The following is a 27823-nucleotide window of genomic DNA, read 5'->3' on the forward strand; positions in this document are numbered from 1 at the left end:
CAGTTAGCTCAAAATAAAAAACCAAAAGATAGAGACCAAATCAGGGAAACAAGTATGTCAGTTTGTCAGTTATGAACTAAGCCTTAGAACCGTGACATCATAATGGCAGTGATCTTGACTACTGTGGAATCCTCAGGCTTCAAGCATTTTACAGTACTCTGCCACGTGCTGTAGACTCACTTCGATTTTCAGTGCCAAGAACTGAAGAAAAAAGGATGTTCACGTCAATCAGAAAGTATGCTGAACTTTTAGGTGGTCATTCAAGGCTTCACCTTATAAGGTAGTCTTTTAATATACTATTTTTGATCATCAAAACAGACTGACAGTAACTGGAAGTGTTGTTCTCTTTTGTTTCTTCTAACGCATATGGACTAATTCGTAACTTCAGCACTGATTTCATGAAAAGCTACTCATGTTCATAAGATTCAGTGCTGCTGAGCAGAAGGGAGGCAGCTTTACATTCTGGGGGGAAGACACTTTCTTGGCTCCATGAGAGAAAATTTTCTGGTCTGTGAAATAATCTATCCTATTTATGAAAGAATTTTTGCGTTCTGTACAATTTAGCTGTTTTACCCATGATGACCAGAAAGTCCTGTCAGAGTCATAGCTCAGCCAAGTAGTAGCTAAACTCTTATGTTTAGAAACTTTTTGATGTTTCCATGATTTTTGCTGGTCTTTGAGAATTTCCCCCAAAGTTTGAATGTTGATTTAGATAAGACTGGGGTCAATTTTCCAGGATCTTCAGTTATCTACATTTTATGTTAACATGAAGCCAAGTTGTACTTAATTCTTCACAAACATCATTTTATTTTATATTAGGCCACAAATTGTCTTGTTTTTTGGTAGTGGTCTACCTTCTTATAATACTTTCTACCTTTGGCCTCTTGGTTCTCCCCTCCCAAATAACAGCTCGTGATTAGCTCTGTGGCTTTCTCCTCCCCACCTCTAAAAGTTGGCATGCCCCAAGGGCTTTGTCCTTGAAACTGTCTCCATCTGTATCAACTCCCCAAGTGATCTTAACTCTTTTGATAGCTTCCTATAACTTGGTGATTCCTGAGTTTGAGCTCTGGAGTCTTGCTTTGGAGGTTGAGACTAATTTTTAGTGTTGTGTGAACCCTGACATTTAGCATAAAACTATATTGTATATATTTGACTCAGTAACTAGCTGCTCCATGGTGTTTGATGTATTTGCAGGGAAAGCTCTTCTGTTGACATGGACGCCCACAGCGAAAACACTACATCATCTGAGGGTGCCACCCGTACCCTGCTTATCCATGGCCCTGTTGAACTCAAGCAAGGCTGGAGGAGGCAGAAACGGCACCTCTTCTTGTTCAATGATTTGTTGCTGATGACTAATACCGAGTATGTATACTATGCTATACACCTTTCTGATTATCATAAAGTTACATTTCCATTAGCCTTTACTGTAAGAAAACACTGTGTTTTTCTTTTGTTTTTGCAAGTGTTTTGATCCTTCATTCATTCAATTATGGAAGTCTTGTTTTGTACCGTGCCCCTGTAGATAAGACAGTTGAGAACGTGACAGGTGGTGTCTCTCTTGCCTGGGACCTACAGATAAATGATAAAAATAAGAGGGGGGGATGTATAGATTGTGATTAGTGCTTCCAGCAGAAGGGTGCCACGTGGAGAAGATGGGAAAAGGTATCAGGGGTTGTCTAGGAGGGCCTCTCCAAGATGGCAGCATTTAAACTAGATAAGATGAGAAGCAGTCACATTCCTAGACAAGATGACTGAAACTTCTAGGATGAGGGACTAAGCGGGCCTAAGTGGGTGCCACCTGGTCCCTTGGGGGGAGCGGCTCAGGGAAGGTGGATTTGACTGGAGCCTAAAGTATGGAGCATGAGATCAGATGTATTCAGGGATCCAGTCACACAGGGTCTATACAGGCCATGGCAAAGGGTAGAAATATTATCCCAAAAGATTTTTTGTTTAATGTTTTTATTTATTTTTTGAGAGAGAGAGAGAGAGAGAGAGCACATGCATGTGTGTGCGTGCATGTGTCTGTGTGTGTGTGTGTGTGTGTGTGTGTGCGTGTGTGAGAGAGAAAGAGAGAGCAAGCAGGGGAGGGGCAGAGTGAGAGAAGGGGACAGAGGATCCTATGCAGGCTCTGTGATGACAGTAGAGAGCCCAATGCAGGGCTCGAAGTCACGAACTGCAAGATCATGGCCTGAGCCAAAGTCTGGTGCTTAACCATCTGAGCTACCCAGGCACCCTGACAGTATATATTTTTATTTAAGGTTGAAAATAACTTTTAAATCTTTCTGATGCAAGCTTATGTTTTGCTTTTGGTTTGTCTCTTGTAGGAAAAAACTGTATAACTATTTTTATCTGGGGCGCCTCAGTGGCCCAGTTGGTTAAGCATCCGACTCTTGATTTCAGCTCAGGTCATGATCTCACAGTCATGAGATCAAGCCCTGAGCCAGGCTCTGTGCTGGGCATGGAGCCTCCTTAAGATTCTCTCTTTCCCTCTCTTTCTGCCCCACTTGTGTTTGTGCACTCTCTCTCTCTCTCTCTCAAAAAAAAAAAAATAATGTATTGTGTATTTTTGTTCAGCCCTCAAATACTTTTTGAAGTAAGCAAGACATAAATGAATAATTAACTGTAACAATAACCATAAAATTATATGTAATAATAAGTAACAAATCTAACAACAATAAATGAATTAATGGTTTTCTTTAAATGCTTTAAAATACGTACTCTCTACTTAATACTCAACATTCAGAAAAATGGCTAGGGAAAGTGTTTTGAGGGTCTTCCTAGGCCAGACTTTGCTCAACACGCGCTTTGTAAAAGCCCATGTAACCTTTTGCTGGGCTGTGCACAGAGGGTAGTAGAGATGAGGGAGGCACACTGTGCCCTGGAGCAACGAGCCCTGGTGTCTCACGAGCACAGCTGCCCCCATCACATTTACGAAACAAACTAACGGACGTCTTGTTTGGGTATCTTTCTTTCTAGTTATAAAAACACCTTTAAGATAAAAAATAAAATACCACTGAGCACCATGTGGATAACCAACTGTACGGACAAAGTGGGAGATACCAGCATCAATGCTGAGAGGTCCTTCGTCTTGGGCTGGCCCACGGTGAACTTTGTGGCCACCTTCGGGTAAGACTTACAGCTTGGTCTTGTATTTACATGGGTTAGAAAGGAAAACATTTTAACCTGATTGTATATCAAGCCAGTGACTCACTTTTGAACCTCCATCAATGACACTTGTTTGCCTTGTACTTTCTCCAAAAAGGTTTTTATGTGCAAATGTAAGGAATAAGATAACATAGAGTGGGGACTACTGGACTACTGGAGTCACTTCCTTTGGTTTTGATCAGTGGTTTTTCAAGTGGGCTCTAGGAGCCACTTGAGGAGTTGGGTGTTCTGGGTATGTGGAAAGAGAATCAAGAGAGTGTGGTTCTAGGGCCTCACTCCAATATCCTGCCCCCTAATTCCCAGGGAGTTCTCTGTGTTTGTAAATCACAGGAATGTTTCTCTTGAGCAAGTACTATTAAATAGTCCAATTAAATTTGAAAAATTGCTTGTATATTCCCAAGTTAATTCATTTAAAAATAAGATGTAATTACTACAAATAAATTAATTGTGCCATCGAATATGAGATTGCCTGAATTGCCATGTACAGATTATCTTAGTTGGTATCTATAGAGAGGTGACAGTCTAAAGCAAAAGTTTGATTTCATGGAGTAAAGATTAGTTGTGCAAGACACATTTTCAGGCTGACATGAGGATGGGGAATGTGGCATCCTGAGAGACATTCCTGGTTTTACAGGGGTCATGCAACATTTACATCTGTTGTTTGAAACAACCACACCCCAAGTCTCATTCTTGCTTTACATAATGAGTGAGTGTTCATCACATGAACACATCACCCTTCTTTCTTCTCCTCGCCCCACTCCACCAAAATCTCACGTGTCGTCATAAAGATGAGACAACGAAAATGTTTACAAGTTGTTAATTTATTAAATTCTGTAATGCAGCTGTTGACATAATGAAAAATTTTCAAAACTTACTGGGAAGAAATATGGATGTATATCATCTCTGCATGTCTTCTTTTCCACGACATATTTCTGAAAAGATTATCAGTTCCTATTGCTTAATGGCCTCTCCATGTTGCAAATGGAAGGAAATAGTTTCAGTTGATAATATATAAAGTCTTTGATTAGGGAATTTCCAAGAAACTTTTTTTTCCTAATGAGAGAGAAAATGCGGAACCCAGGTTTGCACGTTAGGTTAGTTAAAAAGCTGTATAAATATATATACGGCATTTATAAGAATGCCTGGCACCTAGTGCTTTTGTTACTTGTTATTATTACTGTTCTGCAGATTGGCATACATATTTAGAAGCTATGTCCATGCAGGTTGGGATGCTAAATGGGTGTTCCATTTTTCTGATGAAACAGGTCTTGAAAATGGTGATGGAGGGAGTGGGGAGCAGTGTTGCTGGTAGGAGTATAAAATGTGGCAGCCACTGTGGATAGTTTGATGGTTCCTCAATAAGTTAAACAGAATTATCATATGACCCAGCAATGCCACTTCCAGATATATACCCAAGAGAAATTAAAAACATGTTCATACAAAAATTGATACACAAACGTTCATAGCAGCATTGTCGATAATAAGCAAATAATAATAATAATAATAATAATAAATGGAAACAACCCAAGTGTGTATCAGCAAATAAACAAAGTGTGGTATAAGAGCTGGAGACAGTGGGAAATAGAGAGCAACTACTTAATGGACACTGGGTTTGCTTTTGGGTGATTAAAATGTTCCAGAACTAGATAGTCATGATGGTTGCACAATAGTGAGAAGGTACTAAAGGTCACTAATGTTCAATGTTATGTGTAATTTACCACAATAAAAAAAAATGCTAGTAAGTGATAAGTCCACATATGAATGGGGTTTAAAACATTCGCATTTTTTGCTACTAAATCCTAGGGAAACTTTAGCACGGAAAATAACCTTTAGTAATTTAGCCGTAGATGGACTGATTTTGCTCAGAGGATCATAGTAATGAAGAGTAAGTTTTCTAGGAACTAATTTAACATATTACAATATGCTAATATGTATAAAGAAATAAAATATTATGGCTGTTTTTTCCTAAAAAGATATTCTTATTTCTAGGCCAAGATAGTTCCATCCAAATGCCAAATTTCTTAAGTACGATTTAATTTGAATGATAATGTTTCTTTATATTTGATAGCACTTGCAGGGGCAGGAACACTCTAAGGTAAAATTAACTTTTTCCAGTTCTGGAAACTGAAACTCAGAGTGGTTAAGCAACATGCCCATGATCGCATAGCTTGCATCACATAGTTACAATTAAGCGTTTAGATTAGAAACCAACCTTTCTTCCCCTTTAGGGTCTATTTCCCATTATTGTAATACTGCTCGTAAATGAGCAGGGTCCATCAAAAGCTCGATTGTGAGGAGAGTACAACTTACACATGCAACCACATCAATAATAACTGGCTGCTGCTATTTTTGTCTGAATGATGATCTTAATAGTTTGAGTTTGATTTTTATTCCCATTTCTTAAATTGCAGGTCTTCCGAACTAAAGGAAAAATGGTGCTCTTTCCTTCAAAGGTATTTTGTCAGTATACATATTTTAATTCTTTAACCCATGATAAGAGAATGCAAATTTCCTCAAAACCATGCCCTCAAACTCTTCTCCTTCTCCTTAGTATTATTAGACTATTCCAAATAATTTCTTATTTAGATTTACCCTGGCTGCCACTGCAGATAATGTGCTCTCATTTCTACGTATATTTTGCTTATTTTTGATGAAGTTCTGTTTATCATTCTCATCTTCCCCTTCTTTCCAACCTAATGATTGGAGCTAACATTATTCTCAAAACATACATTTCCTTAAATGCAGATTACTCACTGATTGTCAAAGCAACTGCTAATTCCTGCCCTGGAGCCCAGGAAGGGGCTGGGCCCTCCAGTCTAGGTAGGAAAGCTTTGACCACTGGATCTGCCGCTCAGATCTCACATCATGACAGCGATCTGTTGTTTTTTGAGTCATGTCTCATTTTCCTGAAATATTTTTGCATGTTTTCTTCCAGCCCATAATTTGATTTGGCTATTTATTTATATGCTTTTTTTTTTAAATGTTTATTTATTTTGAGAGAGAGAGAGAGAGAGAGTGAGTGGGGAGGGGCCGAGAGGGAGGGAGAGAGAGCATCCCCTGAGCAGGTTCCATGCTGTCATCACAGAGCCCAATGCAGGGCTTGATCTCACGAACCATGAGATCATGACCTGAGCCAAAATCAAGAATCGGATACTTAACCAACTGAGCCACCCAGGTGCCCCTACATGCTTTTAAAAAATGACACAGTATGTTGAAAATATTAGCAACATAGATTGATTTGAAAGTAAGCTAATAGCTAATTCATCCTACTCAATTTGGGTTATTATTGAATTTGATTAGGTACATCAATCTAGCCAAAGAGAAGGACCAGCCAAAAAGCATTCCCCTCCAAATCTTCACTGGAGACATCGAGAACTGTGGCGGTGTAAGTGTTTTTAAGACTAAAAATTAAATTCCAAGTTCCTGATTCAGACGGAATGAAAGAGATGGAGATGGAGGGGTAGATAGGGAGGGAGGGAAGGAAAAAGAAATAAGGAGGTAGAAAGGAGAAAAGAAAAAAGAGGAAGAGAGAGTATTTAAAAAAGTGCCATGTTGGAAAATGGATTTCCCTGTCTACACGTATGTCTTTGTATACATAAAAAGTGACTTAGGTAATATGAAGCAAGAGGAATCCAAGCTAGCTACAGTGCGTAAGCATGGAAAAATATTGCATGTTAAATGCCCATAATATTTCTCTGAATCCTTCTAATAGCAATTACAGTGGCTTCTAGTAAAGTGATTTTCACACGCAGGTATATCTTACTAGAATTAAAACATTTTGTTCCAATGGTCACTACTTATGTACAGAATGGTTTGGATTGTTTCCACAGTTCTTTTTTCCCCATGATGTTTTATTTGGTATAATTGTAAACTTACAGAAAAGTTGCAAAAATAAAAATAGTACAAAAAACACTCCCTGTACTCTTTACCTGGATTCACCTATCTGCAACACTTGACTCCATTTGCTTTACCATTTCTTTTCTTTCTCTGTCTCTATTATGTGTATGTATACACTTATTTTTGAGGCTCATACAACACCATGGCCCTTTATCCTTAAACCTAAGTATTTCCTAAGAATAAGGGTATTCTCTTCTATTACCACCCTGTAGTTATCACCTTTAGTAAATGTAACATTGGTATAATGCGTTACCACGCCATTAGTGTTCCCATTTTGTCAGTTGACCTTGATAACGTCTCCTTTCTAGTACAGGATCCACTCAAGGGTCAGGTATTACATTCAGTCCTTATGTCCAATGCAGAGGAGCTTTGAAAGGTCTTTCGTTCCAAGGAATATCAGGATTGACTTGAGCTCAGAGGGATGACACTTTTAAGGGATCAGCATATTTCTATCTCACTTTCTTTATGCTACTGGAGAAAAAAAAATCAAACCAATTGCCCCGGTTATTTGTATAAAGTTTGATTTCTGAAATTGTAGTGCAGTAGCCAAGACATTTACAATGATATTTTTGGGTATTTTTAAATGACACTTTTTTTTCTGTAACACTTTACAGTAGCTCGAGATCACACAAAATAGTATTTGAAGGTGGAAAAAGACGTAGTTGAAGACAGTTACTTCCTGGACAAAGGAAAGGCCACGCAAATATTTTGATCTGTTTCCAAGCACCAGATAGATGCACTGAATGGAGACGAGAGCAGAGACTTCTCCACAGCAGAGCACATTCTCATCTCTGCCCGCTTTGATTTCAACTGTGGGAGTGGGTTACACTCAGAATGCTTCATGGAAAATTACTTTGAAATTTTTTAAAAATCAACTTATGTATAATTTACACAAAAGAAACATTTCTAATGGTCTTCATTCATTCCTAAGATCCAAGTTTCCCCCAACACAGTTTCATTTCATCCTAGAGAAACGATCCTCAGCATTTCTTGTTGTGCAGATGTGGTGTAGGCAGATTTCCTTCTTTTATCTGAAAATGGCTTTATTTCACCTGTACTCTTGAAAGATAGTTTTGGGGATACAAATTGTTTGCAAATTGTTTCCTTTCAGCCCTTTCAAGGTTTTGCACTCTCTTTTCGTTTCTGTGCTTTCTGATGAGTAGTCTGGGGTCATTCAAACACCAATCCTCTGAAAGTGATTAGTCATTTTTCTTTAGCCACTTTCAAGATTTTCTCTTTATTTTTGGTTTTTCGTAGTGTGGCTACGAAGTATCAAAGCATGGTTTTCTTGAATCTGTCCTATTTGGCATATTCTGAACTTCTTGAATTTATAAACTTGTCTTTCATCAAACTTGGGGACTTTTAGTCATTATTACCTCAAATATTTTCTTCCCCATTTTCTTTCTTCTCTCCTGAGATTACAATTATATGTGTATTAGACCCTTTCATACTGTTCACAGTTCCCTCAGACTCTGTTAATTTTTTTCAATCTTTCTTTCCCCTTTTCTTCCTCAGACTGGATAATTTCTCTTATCTATTTTCCAAAATCACTGACTGCCATTTGTCGTCCCCATTATACAATGTTCCCTAGCCAGTAAATTTTTTCTTTAAGATATTTTTCAGATAAAAAAAATTCTATTTTTAAATATATTTAATTTCTGTGCTAAGATGCATCCCTTTTTGTTTATTGTGAACATATTTTCATTTGGATCATTGAGCATTATTGTAATTGCTGTTTTTGCCTAACAATCTGAATATCTAGATCACCTCAGAGTTGGCTTTAGCTCTTGAGAATTGATCACATTTTCCTGGTTTTTCATATGAGAAAAAAAGGCAACATTTCCCTTTCTTTTAAATAATTTCAAAAAACAGTTTATTTCTTTAAGAGTTATTTGTTTATAAAGAGCTCTATCTACTGAAATTTGTGTTTTGGAGAACATACGACATGCAGGAAAATTTACATACATCCTTGGAATTACTATTTTGAACACAGTATGTTCCTTATGCCATGAAAACCATTATCTGGCAGGCCAAATAAATTAAGGAGTGATATTAGCATTTCAAAAGAGATCTTTTTTTTTTTTTTACATTAAAAAGATTTCATGGGAGACTTGTTAAGTTGTATTGAAAGGTTTTCAGACATCTTAAAAAATAGCAGAACCATTACTTTTAATTAAATCTCAAGCTAAGACCCAGTCAGACTTTTGAATCCTCCTAGATAATTTAGCATAGGAAGCCCCTTACATCCCTCACTTTGAGTGCTCTGATCTCTGCTGCTGGGTTCTAAACATTTTTTTATACTCCTTAAAGCTACAGGTAGTTTGAAATCAATGAATGCTTTTGTTTATAAAAGTCTGATTATCAACTTTCATAGCCATCTGACATATCAAATAATTCCATTCCATTCATAAGAAGAAAAATACAATGAAAGGCCAAGTAGTGAATTATGAAAGTGTTTCTTTTAACTCTGTTCTTAGTATTTTTAAGGCCTATGAGTGTCCACTTTTGCTGTTTGCCTTCTTTAAGCACTCTTTATCAAAGGACATAGGCCTCATTGCCTAATAATGTTATATATTGTCTTATTGGTTACATATTGTCTTATTTTAAAAAGAATTTTTTTTTAACATTTATTTATTTTATTTTATTTTATTTTTTTTGAGAGACAGAGCATGAGCTGGGAAGGGGACAGAGAGAGAGGGGGAATCACAGATTCCGAAGCAGGCTCCAGGCTCCAAGCTGTCAGCACAGAGCCTGATGCAGGGCTCGAACCCATGAACCATGAGATCATGACCTGAGCGGAAGTTGGCGGCCTAACCGACTGAGCCACCCAGGCACCCCTCATATTGTCTTATTTTAAAATGTCTTTTGGAATTCAGATAGTCTTATAGATAATATCTCAGAATCCTATTAATCCCTTTCAGGTAATTTTCTGTAAACTGTTTTCCTACTTTTGTGGAGCAGTTTCTCAATGTAAGGTATGGTAGAGAGCTATTATAAATAATAAGCCACTCACTGGCAGAGTTGGGAATGGAACGTAAATTTCTAAACTTTTCAATCTCACCTCCTAGACTCCTTGGTTTTATTTGTCTCAACAGATTTCAACAATGAAAACCTTAGTAACTATGATGCCTGACACAAAGAAAGTACTGACCAAATAGTAATTTTTTAAAAATGTCTTTTATAGCTAGTTCTTATTCTGATTTTGCTGAAACTGAGTGTGTAATTGCAAATGAATAAAGCCATACTATAAAAACACAACTCAGGAAAAGAGAAAAACATCCAGCTCCTCTTTTTTAAACTATCCCCTCTGCTCCATTTTGGAACTAGCTTTATGGAGCTGAGGATCAGCCCATGCATCTTCTTGGGATTCTTTTGTTTGTTTGTTTTGTTGCTTAAGCTTCTGTATTTTGTGTGCCTCAAATCCTTTAAGAGAAATATATGTTTTACTGCTTCCCACTGGCTTCATATTATATAAAGAAACGAAAATATAATTAAGAGTGTATGCTCTTCATGTGCTTTATTTTGTCATTACCTGAAAGCAAGCTTTGCCTTTAGAATATGGGTAATAATTTGACAATAATTAGTCACATGGTTTCAATTTTTTTCAATTTATAGCAATTTTTCTTTATTTCTTTTCTATAGTCTATAACTGTAACAGTGGCAAATTCAGACACAGCGAATGACATTATCAACATGTCACTACCAATGCTAGGAATAACTGTAAGTTGCCTGCAAACTATTTTTAGTGAAAAACCAAACTTGACCTTTGAGATTTGTGTGTGTGTATGTGAGTGTGTGTTGTGCATCTCCCATTATAAAGCAGCTGATTATTAAAGATATCATAGCCATATTTTGCCCCCCACCCCAAATTGAGAAATTGAAGGCAGTGAAGCTATATACATGGGCGCCCTTCTGGTATTTCCATTTTCAATTTTGTGCAAATTCAAAATCAGAGCAAAAAATTGGGCTATAATTTTAGAGTGCTAATAACAACATGCAGTTCACTGTATACATTCTATACATAGACAGTAAAATATTTCAAAATTTCTAAATATTTCCTTCTCTAGTGGACTCTTCTTTCTGTGTCATCTTTCCTGATTCCTCCCCATCACTATTTACCCTGGTCATCACCCAAGGACTCAATCTCAATTTAATGAGTCTTAAATTACATGTTTTGCTGTAAATGTTGACATGAAGACCACATGGCTAGAAGCTACATCCCCTTGATACAGGTCCTAAGGATGAGACTGCTAATGCCCCTTCGGAACTGGTAAAGAAGACAAGTTCTGACTGAGAACATGGATCTGGGGGCATCTGTGTACACATCACTTTCATCCAGTTTTGGTTTCAGCTCCTTACGTTTTGATAGGGCTAGTATGAGTTGCTGAATTTTTTTTTTTTTGATGAAAGAAATGGGTAGATATGTATTTTTTAATTTTTGTAATGTTTATTTTTGAGAGAAAGAGAGAGAGAGAGAGAGAGAGAGAGAGAGAGAAAACATGAGCAGGGGAGGGGCAGAGAGAGGGAGACACAGACTCTGAAGCAGGCTCCAGGCTCTGAGCTGTCAGCACAGAGCTCGACATGGGCTCGAACTCATAAACCACAAGATCGTGACCTAAGTTGAAGTGGGATGCTTAACCGACTGAGTCACCCAGGCACCCTAGGGTATATTTGAGGGGATGCTTTGTAAGGGAAAAGAGAGGGTGACAGTCAGGTTGACAAAACTGAGGGAGCACTTATAAAGCACAGCTTCTTATATAAAATCCTCTGTAAATGTGAAAGTGTCTTGTTATTGTGACATGACATAATTATAAGATTTGTATTGAAATTCTATCTGAACCAATGGTATAATAAAGGCCCTTAAAAATTCAGGGCAACCAGAATTTGGCATAAGAACTCAATTATTTCTGTAAAAACAAAATTTAATAATACATTTGAAATAAAATTGAATTGATATGTAGTGAGTAAAACACATCTCTACATTGATTTCTAACAATGCTTACGATTGTATATCATACACATCTCTGTATGATATATACACCCTGCGTAAGAATTAAATCTTGGAAAGAGAGTGAGTGGTTTTAGAGATGAAGTTGGGAAGACTGATTAATGATATTGTTCATTTTATTTCATGTTTATGATTTTCCTTTGCTTGAAGTGACCCATCTCACTAGACAACAATTTCCATTTTAATGAAGAACTCGGGTTATTTGCTCATGTATGTCTGATTTAAGGGATTCCAACATAGTGTTTCTGAACCCTACCTTAAGAGAAAAGATTCTTATTAGCTCTTACTTCCTATTTGCAATACAATTTTGAGCTGATTTAGCTGTGTGTGTGTGTGTGTGTGTGTGTGTGTGTGTGTGTGCTTGTGATTCTTTCCATACCTCTGACCCTCCTCAAGGCAAGGCCATGATTTTTAATCAGAAGTCAAGGACAAGCATAGTACCTATCATCAACAACTCCATTTCAAACATATTTTACTTTATCCTCCTAGAAGACTGTTTAAAATAGTTCAGCAATCTTTATAATTTAGACTTGTTAGTTTCAAGTGGGATTTCCAATATTATTGGGCAATAATTCTTCACAGAGTAATTGTTTTCTGCATCTGATTTGTTCTCTAGGTTAGAGTTCTTGTCCCTTCTCTCCCTGTAGTGGGGCTTGACTTCACTTCCTATCTCCTCAAAGCTTCTTGGGCATTTGTCTGCTCAGGGCTGTTGAGCTATTATGGCCTTTCAAGTTACTTTGCTCGGGAATCGTCATGGCAGGGTGTGTGGCTCTGGACAATATGCTTGTCTGTGCAGGGACATTTGGAGGCAAAAACCAACATTATCCAAGGAGTCTAGAGACAGCAGAAGGCAGGACTTCTGAGATTAGACTTGTCCTCCTTGGTGAAGGGGCACAACTGTGGTTCCTTATGCCAAGGGCCACCCACAAAGTGAGGGCTGGATTGTACTGTGGTTCTCCAGCCTTTATCAAGAAATGACAAGAATCTGAGAAGGTCTACTGGAGGCTGTGAGGGGAGCAAGTTAACAAGTGTTGTTAACTCAAAAATTGCAGCTACCTCCATAGACCAAATAGCATTTATACTGGCCCTAATTCTTTCTTTTTCAAAACATAGAAATGCTAAGAAAATGTGTTCTTCAAGTACTGTGAAAGATTTGTTGTGATGCATAATCTTTTTGTTTCCAAGGGCTCTGAGAAAGACTATCAGCTGTGGGTCAGTTCTGGCAAAGGAGAAGCCCCACAACCACTAATTGGTAAGTGTCAGGGACAATCTAAGATGGGATTGAGTAGGTTCAGAATTGTAACTCTAAGTCTCAAGGTAATGATTGTTCTGTCTTTAGCTTAAATACCCTTAAAAGTGAAAATCACATGCAGTATTCACTCGTACATTTATCAAATAATTCCTGGGTACTTACTCTTTACCAGGCACTGATAACATCTCTTCATTCAGCAGCTTATGGTCTAGTTGGGGAGAGAAATGTAAATTTTTCTTCTCTATCGTTTTTTTACCTGACAAATAGACCTGTATTGAAAGTTTTTGTTTATTTATTATTTACTCACTTATTTACCCACTTACTTAGGTATGAAATCAAAATGGATTGGAATTTCTTTTTCTCATACATTTATTTTTCATATTTCAGTCTTGAATTCCATTTCCTAACTACTAAGTAGCCTCTATTTTGAGAATCCTCTAAAATCCAGTCATGTCTCTGAATCCAGGTATAAATATGTACCGAACACTTGTCCTGTGCCCATAAGTTTTTCAGCATAATAAAGAAAATGAGATAATCACATTTAAACTCATCCAGTCTTCACTGACTAAACCACCCATACTTTGCTGTTTCTCAAGCTTTTTCCAGCATGGTTCTTAAGGTTGTTGATAAACACATTGCACCTCTCCTAAAATAGTGATTAGCATGAGTGATCTAAAAAAGAAAAAAAGAAAAGGAAAAAAAATCTTTGGATTAGCAAATTTATTCAGTGTTTACCAGAAATAGAAAAATTAAAACAAGAAGACAGGATCTGTAGCAGACCTTGAAGTACAGTAATGTATAGTAATAGTGACAATGATTTCTGCTCGAAATCTTAGAGCATTCCCTCTTACATGCATTTTTTATCCTTTTAATAATCCTGTGAGGCTATTACTCTTTTTCAAGTGATCTAAAGAATATCTTCAACTGACCTGGAAATCTAAACAAACACATTTTTTCTATGAAACATATATTCTCAGAGAATCACCAACCACATAGCTGACTCCACCATTTAAAGTTTTTGTGTTAACGCTGACATCTTGCAAAAGTCGTTCAGCAATAAAAGGGGAAAAAATTAAATACTTAAATATATTTATCTTAATAAAGTGCATTGATTTAGATAAAGCAATGTAGATGATAACTTTTGAGACTTGGAACAGCTTCACGCATGAAGGCAGCTCTAAGGAATCCGAAGAGCCTGTCATTCATGATGATCCTTTAGCAGCATTCGAAATGTGTTTCTTAACGTGCTCTCAATTCTCAATTGTGGATTGGCTCCTGGCTATCTTGGTGATTTGGTTGTACTGCTGTCATAGGAGCTTCTTTTGCCTTAAAGGAGGGAAGTCACTGTGGTTCTCGTGAACCGAGCATTGACGTTTCATCTGTGCCAGATGAAAAGGAGCAGCAAAAGCTCCCCAAGTTACATACAATAATAAATCAAAAATGACAGAAAGAGAACTTTCATTCTATTCTTAAAAACTGAAATCCGTATCACAGCACAGGGTCTTTTGAAAGTTCTATGGAGAGGAAACAATTTAAAACATGAAAGAGCAAAACTAATCACTTGGCAGGCAACTGTTCATGATTTGGGGTGTGGTTTTCCACTTTGTAAACACCGTTTTGCACTTTGCTGCTGAGTTTCCAACACAGTACAGCCTTCCCTCTGATCCTTGCTTGCAGGATAGCCCTGGTAGGGAGGGTGGCAGTGGGAGGGAAGCACAAAGCATAAAGGCAACCCATCCCATCCCATCACCCTTGAGTAGCTCTGGCTCTAGAACTGACAAAAGGAAATGAAAAATCTGTTTGACTGATATCATGTGTGAGAGAATAGTGACCATAGCAAGTCTTAATACTGTGGCCAACTGGGGTGCCTGGGTAGCTCAGTGGGTTAAGTGTCAGACTTCAGCTCAGGTCATGATCTCATGGTTTATGAGTTCGAGCCCCGCGTCGGGCTCTGTGCTGACAGCTCAGAGCCTGGAGCCTGCTTTGGATTCTGTGTCTCCCTCTCTCTCTACCCCTCCCCGCTCCTACTCTCTCTCTCTCTCTCTCTCTCTCAGGAAATGAATAAATGTTAAAAAAAAATTTAAATACTATGTTCAATTGTTGAAAAATATTAATCACCAATTTTTATTAATATATTTACTCATATCCTTATAAGTTTGTGGGTAAGCATTTCAAAGGATGAATGTAAGACTCAGAGGGGTCAAGTAGTTTGCCTAAGATGTACAGATCTAGTTAGTGTCAAGGCAGAAACTAGAAGGCCTTAAATATTCTCAGATGGAAACAGCAAAAGCCAACATTGTGCAGAGCAATGCACTGATGTATCTATGTATTCCAAGCAAAGGAACATGACTTAACTTTTCTCTTCTCTTTTTAAAATCTTCTCCTTGAGCACCTGATTTCTGCAGCGTGTCCCCCATAAGAGGGTATATGGTGTATATGGGTATATGGGAGAGGAATCCCCAGGAGAATAGCAGCATATACCAATGCGATGCACACACTCATGTTAAGGTAGGTTTGATGACAGCCATCAGCACCAGCCTGAATTTACATTTAGACTTTTCTCCATTTAGGACATGAACATCCCTATGGAATTAAAATGAGCCATCTTCCATCTACTCCACGGCTGCCACAGGGACCAGAGGCCTCCATCTCTCCTTCCACCCTCCAGGAGCCCCTCCTTCCAAAGGAGGGGTTCCCAGAGATGCAAGGCCAGTTCATCCTGAAGCCCAGACACCCAGTGCAGAACCAGCAAGGGAAAGGTGAGCCCCTTCCCTTCCTTCAAGTGCCTTCTTTTAGCTCATATCTCCACTCTTGAACACAAATTCATGACACAGGGCCTATTCTCCGTGTGGGGGTGAGGAGGGACAGTATAGGCAAGAACCCAATACCCACCCAGAATGAGGCTTAGAGAAACTCCCAAAGGTCTGAAATCAAGACCTGACTCACTTCTTGGAAGGTCATTTGTTTTAATTCTTCTAGGTAGACCCTTACTCTTTTCTCTGTATCCCCAGAGCACTTTCTACATAGTATTATGTGTGTACACATCTGTGTGTCTTCTTAGAGCACAAGAGTTTTATGGTCTAGAAACTTGTCTTCCCTATTCCAGGGTTTTGTCTAGTATCTCAGGCCATCACAGGAGGTGTGATGTCTAGTCTATGTGGCTTAAACACACCTGGAACAGAAGAACTTCAGTGGAGTAAAGAGTTACAGAATTGACTTGCATTTATTCTGGGCTTAGGCTGAAGTGGCCTTGGGTTCTAGTTAGAACTGAACTCTTAATTCTACCCCCACTTTCCACATCTGTTTCAGACCCATGTCAAGACTGGAACTAGATGATCTTTATGGTTAGGGCTTTTTAATCTTCCGTCTTACTATTTTTCCCTACCATGCCAATATTCCCTCATTGATATTTCATTCTCTGATGAAAATGTGATATTAACCTGAGAAGCATTGGGGGTCAAAAAAGGAAGTATTTTTATTGTTATTATTGTTATTCTATAAGCTCAAAGTTTCAAAAATTTTATTTTTTAATATTCATACTCTAACTCGATCATTAGGAAGTGCTAACCCAAATCTTGCCAGTATCCTTGAGAAAGGATAGATTTCTATCGAGTTAGCTTGTTTAGTCATTCCCATATTTTTCATGTCTATGGCATATATTTTTATTAGTCACAGAGGCAACGTGAACTCTAACACCAAATAATGTACATTACAAAAGGTCCAGCTAAGCCCAAAAATGTCTTTGAGAAAGTATAAGACTTCAGATATACTTGCTTTTTTGTTTTTAAATGTTTGTTTATTTTGAGAGAGAGAGAGAGAAAGAGACAGACAGAAAGTGCACATGAATGGGGGAGGGGCAAGTGGAAAGGGAGAGAGAGAATCACAAGCAGGCTCCACGCTGTCAGTGCAGAACCCCACATGGAGCTCAGTCCCATGAACCATGAAATGACCTGAGCCAAAATCAAGAGTCAGACGCTTAGCCACTCAGACTCCCCATGTATTTGCTTTCTGTATATACTCATGGAGTAGCTAGATTTATGGCTTTGTATCAAGGGATACGACACTCTTCTTAAAAGCATTCTTAATTAAAGCTCAATAATGGAATATATTTGGATAGTTTCGAAATAATAAAACTAGGGTAAAAGTAGGGAAACCAGGTTGCATACAACTCAATTTATATATTAACTTGTATCTTAAGCAAACATTTGTACGTTTTGATGTACAGGAATCTCCTTCTAGATTTAAGAATGTATTTGCTTTCTTCCTTCACTCCTTTTAAAATGTCAGGGGTATGGACTTCAAGATGGGAAGAAAGAGCCTTAGTTAGGCAAAGTGGTGGCATTCCTTCATGTTTGCATACCTTCTAGAGGTTGCAAAATGAAACCGAGAATGGGAGTGAGGTCTCCTTTGGGGGGAAGAGACTGATATCTAGACTGCCCTAGGCCCTCTCAGCAAGGAAATTACTTTTATCAAGGCTGCCATGAGCCAAGCCTTGTGCTGAGTAGTACATTATATTTAGTTCAATGAGTTGTAGGTAGCATCATTTACGTTAAATTTGAGCAACCCGAAGCTTAAAGATTTTTGAGCAACTTGTCTAAGTGGCAGAGCCAGGACACTTCTGGTTCTTAGATGTGGTCTCTCTGATCAAGCACCAGGAGTGTTGCCACCCACATAAGTGATGCCCTCACTACATCCCAGAGAAGCCAGTGGATGGGTGTTTAAGGGTATTTGGTGAAATGTTGCTCATCTGTTTATCCAAGTTGTAACTTGACTTTTCTCTGGACTTTTAATTTTTTTTTTCAACGTTTTTTATTTATTTTTGGACAGAGAGAGACAGAGCATGAACGGGGGAGGGTCAGAGAGAGAGGGAGACACAGAATCGGAAACAGGCTCCAGGCTCCGAGCCATCAGCCCAGAGCCTGACGCGGGGCTCGAACTCACGGACCGCGAGATCGTGACCTGGCTGAAGTCGGACGCTTAACCGACTGCGCCACCCAGGCGCCCCTTCTCTGGACTTTTAAAGAACTCAGTTATTTAAGCAGATTATTTAAACAAATGTTAAGGTACCTTATAAGGAAAACATTGATAGCTGAGCAGTAGAAACTTTGAACTCAGCTTTTCCATTGCTGATCACCTTTTCTTTGTAAAGCTCTTCTTCTGCATGCCTTTGATAGGGAGTGTTGGATAATTAAAAACCATCTCCAGGTAGCTTGGTGGGGTGTCACAAGAAACACAGCCACCTGGGGGCGCCTGGGTGGCTCAGTTGACTAAGTGGCTGACTCTTGATTTCCGCTCAGGGTCATGATCTTACAGTTCGGAAGATCGAACCCCAAGCTGGGCTCTGTGCAGGCAGCGTGGAGCCTGCTTGGATTTCTTTCTCTTCTCTCTCCCTGCAGCTCCCCCTGCTCACATGCACTTGCATACACATACTCTTTCTCTCTCTCTTTCACAAAATAAATAAACTTGAAAGAAAGAAAGAAAGAAAGAAAGAAAGAAACAAACAAACAAACAAACAAACACAGCCACCTGGATAATCTTCCCACATAGCCAGCGTGTAAAGACTACTTCCCATGGACCCCCTCTCCTACCCCCCGCCCCCGCATAAAGTCATCCATGGAGATGGCTCAGAGTAGAGGAGCCTCAGGCTGGCTGAGAAGTGGGGTCAGGCAGATTGTGTCATGAAAGGCAGATCCTTTTGATCAGAGACAGTGGAACATTCAGAAAACCAAAGAGGAAATCTAAGTCTGGGAGAAGACTCACTGTGAAAGCAGATGATTTGATTACCAAACTCTGCTTGATTTGAATACTCAATCTTTTTAGCTTTTAAAACTGGATCTGACACTTGAATCCACTGATCATACTTAACAAGAGGACACTAACAACTACAGGCTAAGTGCCTCATGATGCAGTATAATAGGTTGTAAATGGCACCAGAAGTATTGACCCTGAGTCTGATCAAGTCTCCAGTTTTAACTATCAGTTTGCTGGATATGGGGAAGAACACAGTAGCACCATAAGGATAGTATTAGCCAATTTCAGAATGTGGAGAATACTACACAAATGACTCAATTTCCCTCTTCTAGCCATAGCAATGAACATGCAGTAAAACATAAATGGAAAAAATTAAGGTTAATTAACTTCTACTACTACTACTCCTCTCATTTCTTCCTTAGGTTCAGGCCAGAAGACAGTTAAAAGGAATCCTTTCATAAACTGGGCCCTTAGGTGGGGCCCCAGAGCTTGCCAGGACAGCCAGTGCACAGCTCCACCTTCTGCAAAGCCAGCACAGCTCTTCGGAGTTTCCCTCATGGATGTGTGTGATAATGACCACCTGCCCTCCCCCATTCTGGTAGGTCTCATTTTGGTCTCTTGTTAGCCCTCCTGAGGAGGGGGAGCCCCGAGAGGCCAAGTGTTCTCATCCAAATCTACAACCAAATGGAAAAATAATTAGCCAGTTCCTGGATTTGGCTGAGAAGCTTTGTTTCTATTATTTCAAAGAATAAAATCTGATTTAGGTACTGCGGAGTCATGAGGCAAATACAACAGGAAAAGATAATTCTTGTCCATTCTCCTTGTTTCCACAAAGACCCACATAAGCCTGTTCAGACCAGCCAAAATATGGACTCTGTGTGCATGAATCTCTGAGAGTCTATCTCATCTTTACATTCTCTTTTCATTGCCTTCCTGAGCTCATATTAGTCTCCTTCAGCTGAGTCTACTCAATCGTACAACTCAAAATATCTCATGAAGCATAGTGACTCATCTTCTGGCAAATATGAATCTGTTAATACTAACAGAATATGTCAAATGAAAGCCACAGACTTTGGCCTGTCCTATCTCAAATTGGTGTACTGAATTGTCAATGTTAACATTTATTGAGTATCCAGGGTTTCTCTGAGCACTATACTAGATGTAGGGAATGTTATGCTACATATGAAGAAATTTATGATGTTACTTACATGCTAGCTACTACCCCAGTCCCTGCACTACAGCAAATTTAGGGGGTAGCTATGAATATCATCATCCCAACTCACAAATGAATTAGAAAAGCCTCAGTAAAAATGTATGTGCCCTGGGTCACACACCAGATAAGTAGCATAACAGAGTTCAGATCCTTTGGATTACCTGGCTCCAACCCCTATTATCTTTCTACACTGCAGACAGAGGACATGAAGGTACAACTAAAGGCAATGAAAGACTCATGGGAAGGGAATGTAATCAGAGAAGGAGGAGAGAGTTTTTGAGCCTGATTTTAAAAGAGGGAAAGAAGGAGAAGTAGGAATGGAGTATACAGTCACTTAAAGAGGAATAAGCAAATGGAAAATGAGCGTGGCAAAGAGATTCCCACACTTGGGGAATAGCATGTATGTAAGGGAACAATGAAAGAAGAATGGTGGGGTAGGAGAGAGAAGGGTGATTCTACAAAGGCCTTGACACAGAGACTAACTTTTTAAAAGTATTAATTCACTGAAAAGGAAAAAATCTGATTAAAACAAGTGTTTAAAATGGTTTAGTGTATGACTGTAAAGTGTATTTTTGGGTAGACAATATATTTAAAGACGCTGAAAAAACAAATCCAAATTTACTTTAGTCCTTCCAGCTCTAAAACACAGTATGGTCACATTCCCTAGCTCTTTCAAAAAGGAGGCAAGCTTGTGTTCTGAACTTATGGGTATGAAATGTCATGTACTTTTCATTTCTTTCTATAGGATATGCTTTGCTTTATCAATCAAAAAGGGCCATTCACAGAAGGCATCTTCAGAAAATCAGCCAATATGAAATCATGCAGAATCCTGAAGGAGAAACTAAATTCTGGGGACAAAGTGAACTTGGACAGTGAATCTGTTCTTGTGGTAGCATCTGTCTTAAAGGTAGGGAAAGTTCTAGCATTATCTACACATGAGTAACTGAAGCTATTATTGGTGTCCTTCATCATGATTGCCCAAGAACCATAATAGGCATAATAGATTAAGTATCTGACAAACTGAAATACACGTCACAAAGTCAAAATTTAAAGAAGCTACTTTAGGAGTTAAAAACCCCATATTTCATCACACTCCACCCTCCCCACCTTCACTCCTGAAGACACCATGCAAAATACTAATACTAGTAATAATAAATTTCAAAAATATATGCTTACACACACAGAATATTTACCAAAACAAATGTCCTGCTTTTGATGACTTTCTCACCACCCTCATAACAATGAAGGCAAAGTTTCCAAAAGAAAATTCATATTAAACATTTGAAAATAAGTTTATGATGAATCAAAAAAGGCTCAATGAGGCCACCAAAATGTCTGTCCACTTAATCACTCTTTCCCATGTTTTTTAATGTGTTGTACTTTAAAAGCATAGGAACGACTTTACCAATTGTACCTTTCACCTTTACCATCCTTGGCATCCTTTGTTAATATTTGTCATGTTTTATCCACCATCCCAAGGTTAAAACCACATGGTAACCATTTCCTGCCACATGCCTCTTCTTATAAATCTAACTTTTAAACTGGGTGCAATAGACAAAATTAGTTTGGAATTCTGAAAATTCAATGGATTTACACAAAAAATAGATTAATTTTGAAATGGTACAGCTAAATCACAAGTATCCAGTTACATTTCTATAAGAGGAATAATAGAACAGAGAAAGAACTTAATCCATCTTGACACTTGTTAACAGCTCTGAACAAAAATATGTTAATGTAGTAATGACTACAAACAAGTTACTAAAATTATCTTAGAATCTCAGTCACGTTTGGTCTTTCCTGATCTCCCATTAATGTTTGACCATATGATAAATAGAAATAGTCCAGAAATGACTTAGCTACCACAACTACACTGGGGCCATAGTAATATATACCAGTAATATGCATAGAGGCATCAAGAAACAGGGGAAAGAATGATGATACACCAGGTATGCAAATAGTAAGATGAGTGTTGCCTTGCTTTTCTACCAAGAGTTTGTAGATTCTTTCCTATTTCCATGTTATAAGCACAGACTAGGAAGGGGGTGGCCACTTATGGATATGGTTCATAGACATTTCTAAGGTATTTTCTTCATAAAGTTGACTGATCTTGGTGGAGAATCAGGCTTTGCAACCTCGACCTTCATAATATCACGTCAAACTAACTGGAGAATTGGCCTAAACTAGAAAGGAATATATCACAAGGATGACAATGAGTTTGCCATTAGACTGTCTACTTTTATACAGTTAAGAAAAGGAAAAATGATGCAAGTATGAGAGTAGCATTCTCCCAAGGAGCACATACACCTCAAGTCAGAAGACTTAGTTCTTTCCTGATATGTATGCAAGAGCACACATGTGTGTTTTTTTTGTTTGTTTCAGTACTTTTCTTGCTAGAATTAGGAGCTAGCACTGTGTCTAAAGAGCTAGCACTGTGCTATTTGCTATTTGCAAAAATGGGTATGTGTATTTCTGTCCAAGAAGCAAATAGAATTTAAGATGGTCTATCTCTGGACCTGTCACTTTGTAGTAGTTTGTTAAAATGTACACAAAAGAGTAAATTACAGATGATAGAAGGGAGCTTTATCTTCATTTCTACCAAAGCCTCGGCTCTGCTTTTATGCTCTTAAGTTTTAGTTGGGAAAAAATCCAAGCACTGCTTGTGTGTGTGCAAGTCAACGGAGAGTGAGAACCAAGCTCTGTGTGGGTCACAGTTTGGGTATCTGTGAAGGAATGGGGACTGAGCTCTATTTTTCAACTAAATGTTTTCCAGTATATATTTTCTATAAGAATTATATTTATTTACTTATTTATTTTTATCTACATAAGGATTTTCTTCGAAATATCCCAGGAAGCATATTTTCATCCGATCTCTATGACAAATGGCTTGCTGTTGCTGATCAAGAGAATGAGAAGGAGAAAGTAACTGCAGCCCAGAGGTAATGATGTAGTAATTACTCTACTCTGGGCATGTCTCAAAAATACAACCAACGTACTATTAGAAAAATATTGGCTTATAGTTTATAGCTTTGTCCACTAAAATAATGCCAAAGAGTTTCAATTCTTCACACCCATGGAGGCCAACTTAAAAACAGAGGCATGCCTTAATGCTATTATTGGATTCTTATGTTTCTCCTGATCTTATTAATGTGGAATCCCTGACCATGTTATACCTTCTGAATATATGAAACTGGTAGACAAAATCCACTGAGCTAAAAGGGCTGCTCCAGCATCAACTGCCAGTGATACGAACTTCAGTTTGTCAAACATTTAACCAGAGAAGTTTTATCTGGTTCAGGAACTGAATTCAGTGAAACATTATTGTATACGTTCATGCCTGGCACTCCGTTACAGTGGGTTGTGTTCTAGATACACAATGAAGTACTCTGCTCCCTGTCTTTATATTTCCAACTTCCTAAGTGAAATGACTTGCCTTATTTAAAAGTGCATTTTTCTAACTTTAGGCTGTTAGACCAGCTGCCAAGAGTGAATGTTGTTCTCTTGCAATACCTTTTTGGAGTGTTACACAACATTGAGCAGCATTCCTCATCCAATCAGATGACAGCTTACAATTTATCAGTGTGTATAGCCCCAAGCATTCTTTGTTCATCTAATTCCTGCAGCTTGGGATTAGAAAGCAACTTCATAAAAAAGGTAATGAGAGCTTTCATTTTTCTCCTCTGCTGGGTAGAATCCCTACTTTGAACCTGAAATTTGCAGTAGCAACTCTGATGGATCAGTTTCGTAAAGTGCACATTTTTGTCATGCTGCCCTGAAGAGGCAGGGTCCATTGTCTTGCTCTGGTGGGGTATGGCAAGGGGTGTTGTTAAGTGGGGAACTCAGAGAAGTTGAGTGGCTTTGTCCCCATCCAGGAGACTAAACACTAGATTGCCTGAACAAACCAGAGAGGAGTGCCATGATACAACAGAAGAGAGCCTGGGCTTTGGAGTTTGACAAGTCAAGGTTCAACTTTTAGCCTAATCCTTGAGGGACATGTAACCTTGGGCAAAGCCATGGTTTCCTCACTACACAATGGTGACCACATCCAGTTCCTCTGGTCATTACTGGCACATCTTAGGTGGCTTGGGCAACATGAGCACCCATGGCTCCAAATACATCGGCCTTCCTCTGCCAGTTGTGGTTCATTTAGAAAAATACATGGCTACTATTTTGCCTCTGCTATGTCATAAGGAAACTGGTAAAAGATTCCAGAATATCCTAATGGAGCCACAACATGCTTAATAAGATCACAGCTCTTCCCCAAGCTCACCCAGAAAGCGAGCATGAAGCAAGGTGATACATGAGGAAGTACTGCAGTTAGACAGACAGCCATGTTTTCTCTCCAGCTGCATGAGTTTTCCTTCACAAAAAAAAACAAACAAAAAAACAAAAAAACAAAAAAACAAAAAAACAGAAGTCACTGCTTCCTAAGTTTAAGATACTTCTTCATTTAAGAAGTGAATTTCATAAGTTTTTGTCAATGCTTTATTGTTTTATTTTTTTAAGGCTTATTTATTTATTTTGAGAGAAAGAGAGAGAAAGAGAGCAAGGCAGGGGCAAAGAGAGAGAGGGAGAGAGAGATACCCTAGCAGGCTCCTCACTAGCAGTGCAGAGCCTGACTGGGGCTCAAGCCCACAAACTGAACCATGAGATCATGACCTGAGTCAAAATCAAGAGTCAGACGTTTAACCGACTGAGCCACCCAGGCACCCCTATCTATGTTTTATAAATTTTAATAAGATGTTATATACGTCAGTTACAGCTCAATAAAACTGGAAACAAATTTTTTTGAAAAGAAAAATTTAATAAGGTAGGTTATACTTCGAAAATTATCCTAGTTTTCAAGATGTAACCATTGATATCAAAATGTTAGCTATTAAACAAGGTCACAAATTATAACTTTAGCCCACTTTTGAACAGCATTTTAAAATCTGTACCCAAATTATATTGGAAAGTATCACAGTTATTACTTAGAGAACTCTGCTTTCTATATATTTTTATCAAGTCTGAATTTTTCCTCAGAATTCTTTCACATTTTTTGTTAGATCCAAGATTCACATACAAAATGTGATTTGTAACTATGCCATATGAAAAAAAAGTGCCTCATTTTTGTCTTTTTGTGTTACAGGTTTCTCTTGTACAACTTCTCATTGAAAACTGCCTCAAGATATTTGGGGAAGACATCACTTCCCTCTTGGGAGAGAGCTCAACGAGCTGTGATAACAGCGAGAATGCTGCAGGTACCGTGAATAATTTAATTGGCTTTGGTGAGAAACAGACAGCAAGGTTGTCAGGGTTCATGGGAGATGCTTAGCCAGTGCTGTTCTGGAGCCCAGAGCACATCCCCAGGGCAATGATTTCCATCTGCGCCTTCTTCCGAAGTCTGGTTCACAGGTCAAGGGAGGTCTCACCCTGTTGCGAGACTAAAGAAAGGATAAGATGAGGTCTCTGGCTTCAAGAAGTTTCTAGTGTGGATCATGATAGCATTAGGAGACATGATGGTATGATATAGTGTTTGGGAATTTTTTCAAACAAAATTTTAAATGGGTCTCGTATATATATATTATATTTTTATATATGTAGTTATGTATAATACATAATTATGTATTTATATTTATAATATATAAAATATAAAAATATTTATATATTTTACACATATATACATGTGTATATATATATATATATGTGTGTGTGTGTGTAACATATATGTAGATATAAAATAGATGTGATTTGGTCAAAACCAGAGTGAGGGGCACGGAGCACTGCCTGTTTTATTCCCTCCTCTTTCCTTTTTCTGCCCAGTGATCCCTGAGGCAACACAGGATTCCAGTGCTCTTTGAAACAGGTTGAAAATAACTGGCATCATTGAGAAAAAAGGACTTGACTTGATGCTAAACAGCTTTCCAAAATGTAAATTCCTGTGCCTCTGTTTACCAACTATGTTACCTTTGGCCAATTATACTAGCTCAGTATCAGTTTATTCATCTCTAAAATGTGGATGGGGGCACCTGGTGACTCGGTTGAGCATCCGACTTTGGCTCAGGTCATGATCTTATGGTTCGTGAGTTCGAGCCCCACTTCGGGCTTGCTACTGTCAGCCTGTCAGCACGGAGCCCAATTCGGATCCTCTGTCCCCCTCTCTCTGCCCCTGCCCCCCTTGGCTCTCCCCAAAATAAAATAAATATTTAAAAAATAAATAAGTAAAGTGTGTATGAAAATAATGTCTAAATCCTAGAACTGTTCTAAAGATTAAGTAAGATAATGGATGTAAAATAAATTTGTAAACAAGGAATTAACAGGGCTAGAAGTTCCCCTGAGACTAGAGCTAGTATTATTTTGAGCCTAGTGAGTCACAGCTACCTGGCGGCAGTCCATTTTATAAGACTGCTTAATTTTATAAGACTGCTTAATTTTAATTTTTATATATAATTTTATGTATATATTTCTTATATTTCTTTAGGAAAATACATGTCTTCAGGAATTACGATGAGTCTAGTGTCAGGTCTGAGAATGTACTTATATAAGACAACTGTGTGTTTTTTATTTCATCAGTGACAGCACAACAACCTCTTGAATCCAAGCCAGTGACGGTGATAGTGATTTACAAAAAGGCACAACTGCAGGATAATACCAAGACTTCATCTGGCATGGATCCACATAGCCACCTGTCTACAGTTCTCAAAGTCACTGAAGACTAGAATCTCCATAATGACACTTGATCCTTCCTTTTCCTTTATTTCATATAAAATAGGAAATATAAAGAACTCTTTTTCCAGTGAATGAAAAATGAGCCCCTTCCAAGGCCCCAGTTTATCCCATTTGAGTTTTTCTTTTCCTTGATCCCATTTATCCCTATTGAGGTAAGCTTCCCACAAAATATCTCTTCTGTCTTCAATGCCTACCACATCATATTATATATTTATTGTATTGTTTTGCATTGTATAGTTTTATATTAATACAATAAAAATCACTCCCTAACTCAGTGGATCAAATGACCATTTTATTTACTTATGATTCATATTATGAATTCCATGTATCTAATGGATTCATATTAACACTTCAGTGGAGGCCATCTGAGCAGTTCTGTCTCCTCTAAGGTCATTTGTACACTTGAACTAAGCTTGCAGTTCATCTGGAGTTAACTTATCTGTCTGTATATTGGTGTTGACTCTCATGTGGTCCCCATGTCTTCAACAAGCTAGCCTGGCCTGCATATGATAGAAAACGAGCTTCCAGAAGCAAGAAGCTAATGTGGGAGAGGACTATGCAAAGGATCATGCAGAAGGCAATGATTTTCAAGACAAAGAGGCATTATTTATTGAGATCACACATGAGCATCAAAACTCAAGGCAGCACCACTACCACTCACATCCTTTTATCCGTCAACTTTTTTTTTTTTAATCTTTATTTATTTTTGAGAGAGAGAGAGAGAGCGTGAACAGGGGAGGGACAGACAGGCAGACACAGAATCTGAAGTGGGCTCCAGGCTCTGAGCTGTCAGCACAGAGCATGATGCGGGGTTTGAACTCCCGGACCGCGA

The 27823-nt window shown here is 38.4% G+C and overlaps 1 protein-coding gene across 1 annotated transcript; it reads left to right on the forward strand.

Annotated features, from left to right (window-relative positions):
• Window positions 1–27265, forward strand: LOC109248739 (rho GTPase-activating protein 20-like). Its single transcript, XM_019418695.2, has 14 exons — window positions 1–280; window positions 1195–1362; window positions 2977–3126; window positions 5577–5618; window positions 6466–6550; window positions 10705–10782; window positions 13256–13322; window positions 15893–16081; window positions 19496–19671; window positions 21032–21193; window positions 23113–23222; window positions 23748–23937; window positions 25412–25523; window positions 26836–27265. The coding sequence occupies exons 1-14, from the start codon at window positions 216–218 to the stop codon at window positions 26979–26981; spliced, it is 1740 nt and encodes a 579-aa protein (XP_019274240.2). The 5' UTR covers window positions 1–215; the 3' UTR covers window positions 26982–27265.
• Window positions 27266–27823: the final 558 nt, after the last annotated feature.

This window comes from Panthera pardus, unplaced genomic scaffold (assembly GCF_024362965.1).
Source record: "Panthera pardus isolate Hobbes unplaced genomic scaffold, ASM2436296v1 HiC_scaffold_13, whole genome shotgun sequence".
In the NCBI taxonomy this organism is placed as follows: domain Eukaryota; kingdom Metazoa; phylum Chordata; class Mammalia; order Carnivora; family Felidae; genus Panthera; species Panthera pardus.

Bases quoted from the DNA above. Each gene is read 5' to 3' on its own strand.
- LOC109248739 (XM_019418695.2), top strand. From the start codon at position 216: ATGTTCACGTCAATCAGAAAGTATGCTGAACTTTTAGGTGGTCATTCA. The intron at 6,551-10,704 runs GTAAGTGTTTTT...TCTTTTCTATAG, and splicing joins ACATCGAGAACTGTGGCGGT to TCTATAACTGTAACAGTGGC. The intron at 19,672-21,031 runs GTAGGTCTCATT...TTCTTTCTATAG, and splicing joins ACCTGCCCTCCCCCATTCTG to GATATGCTTTGCTTTATCAA.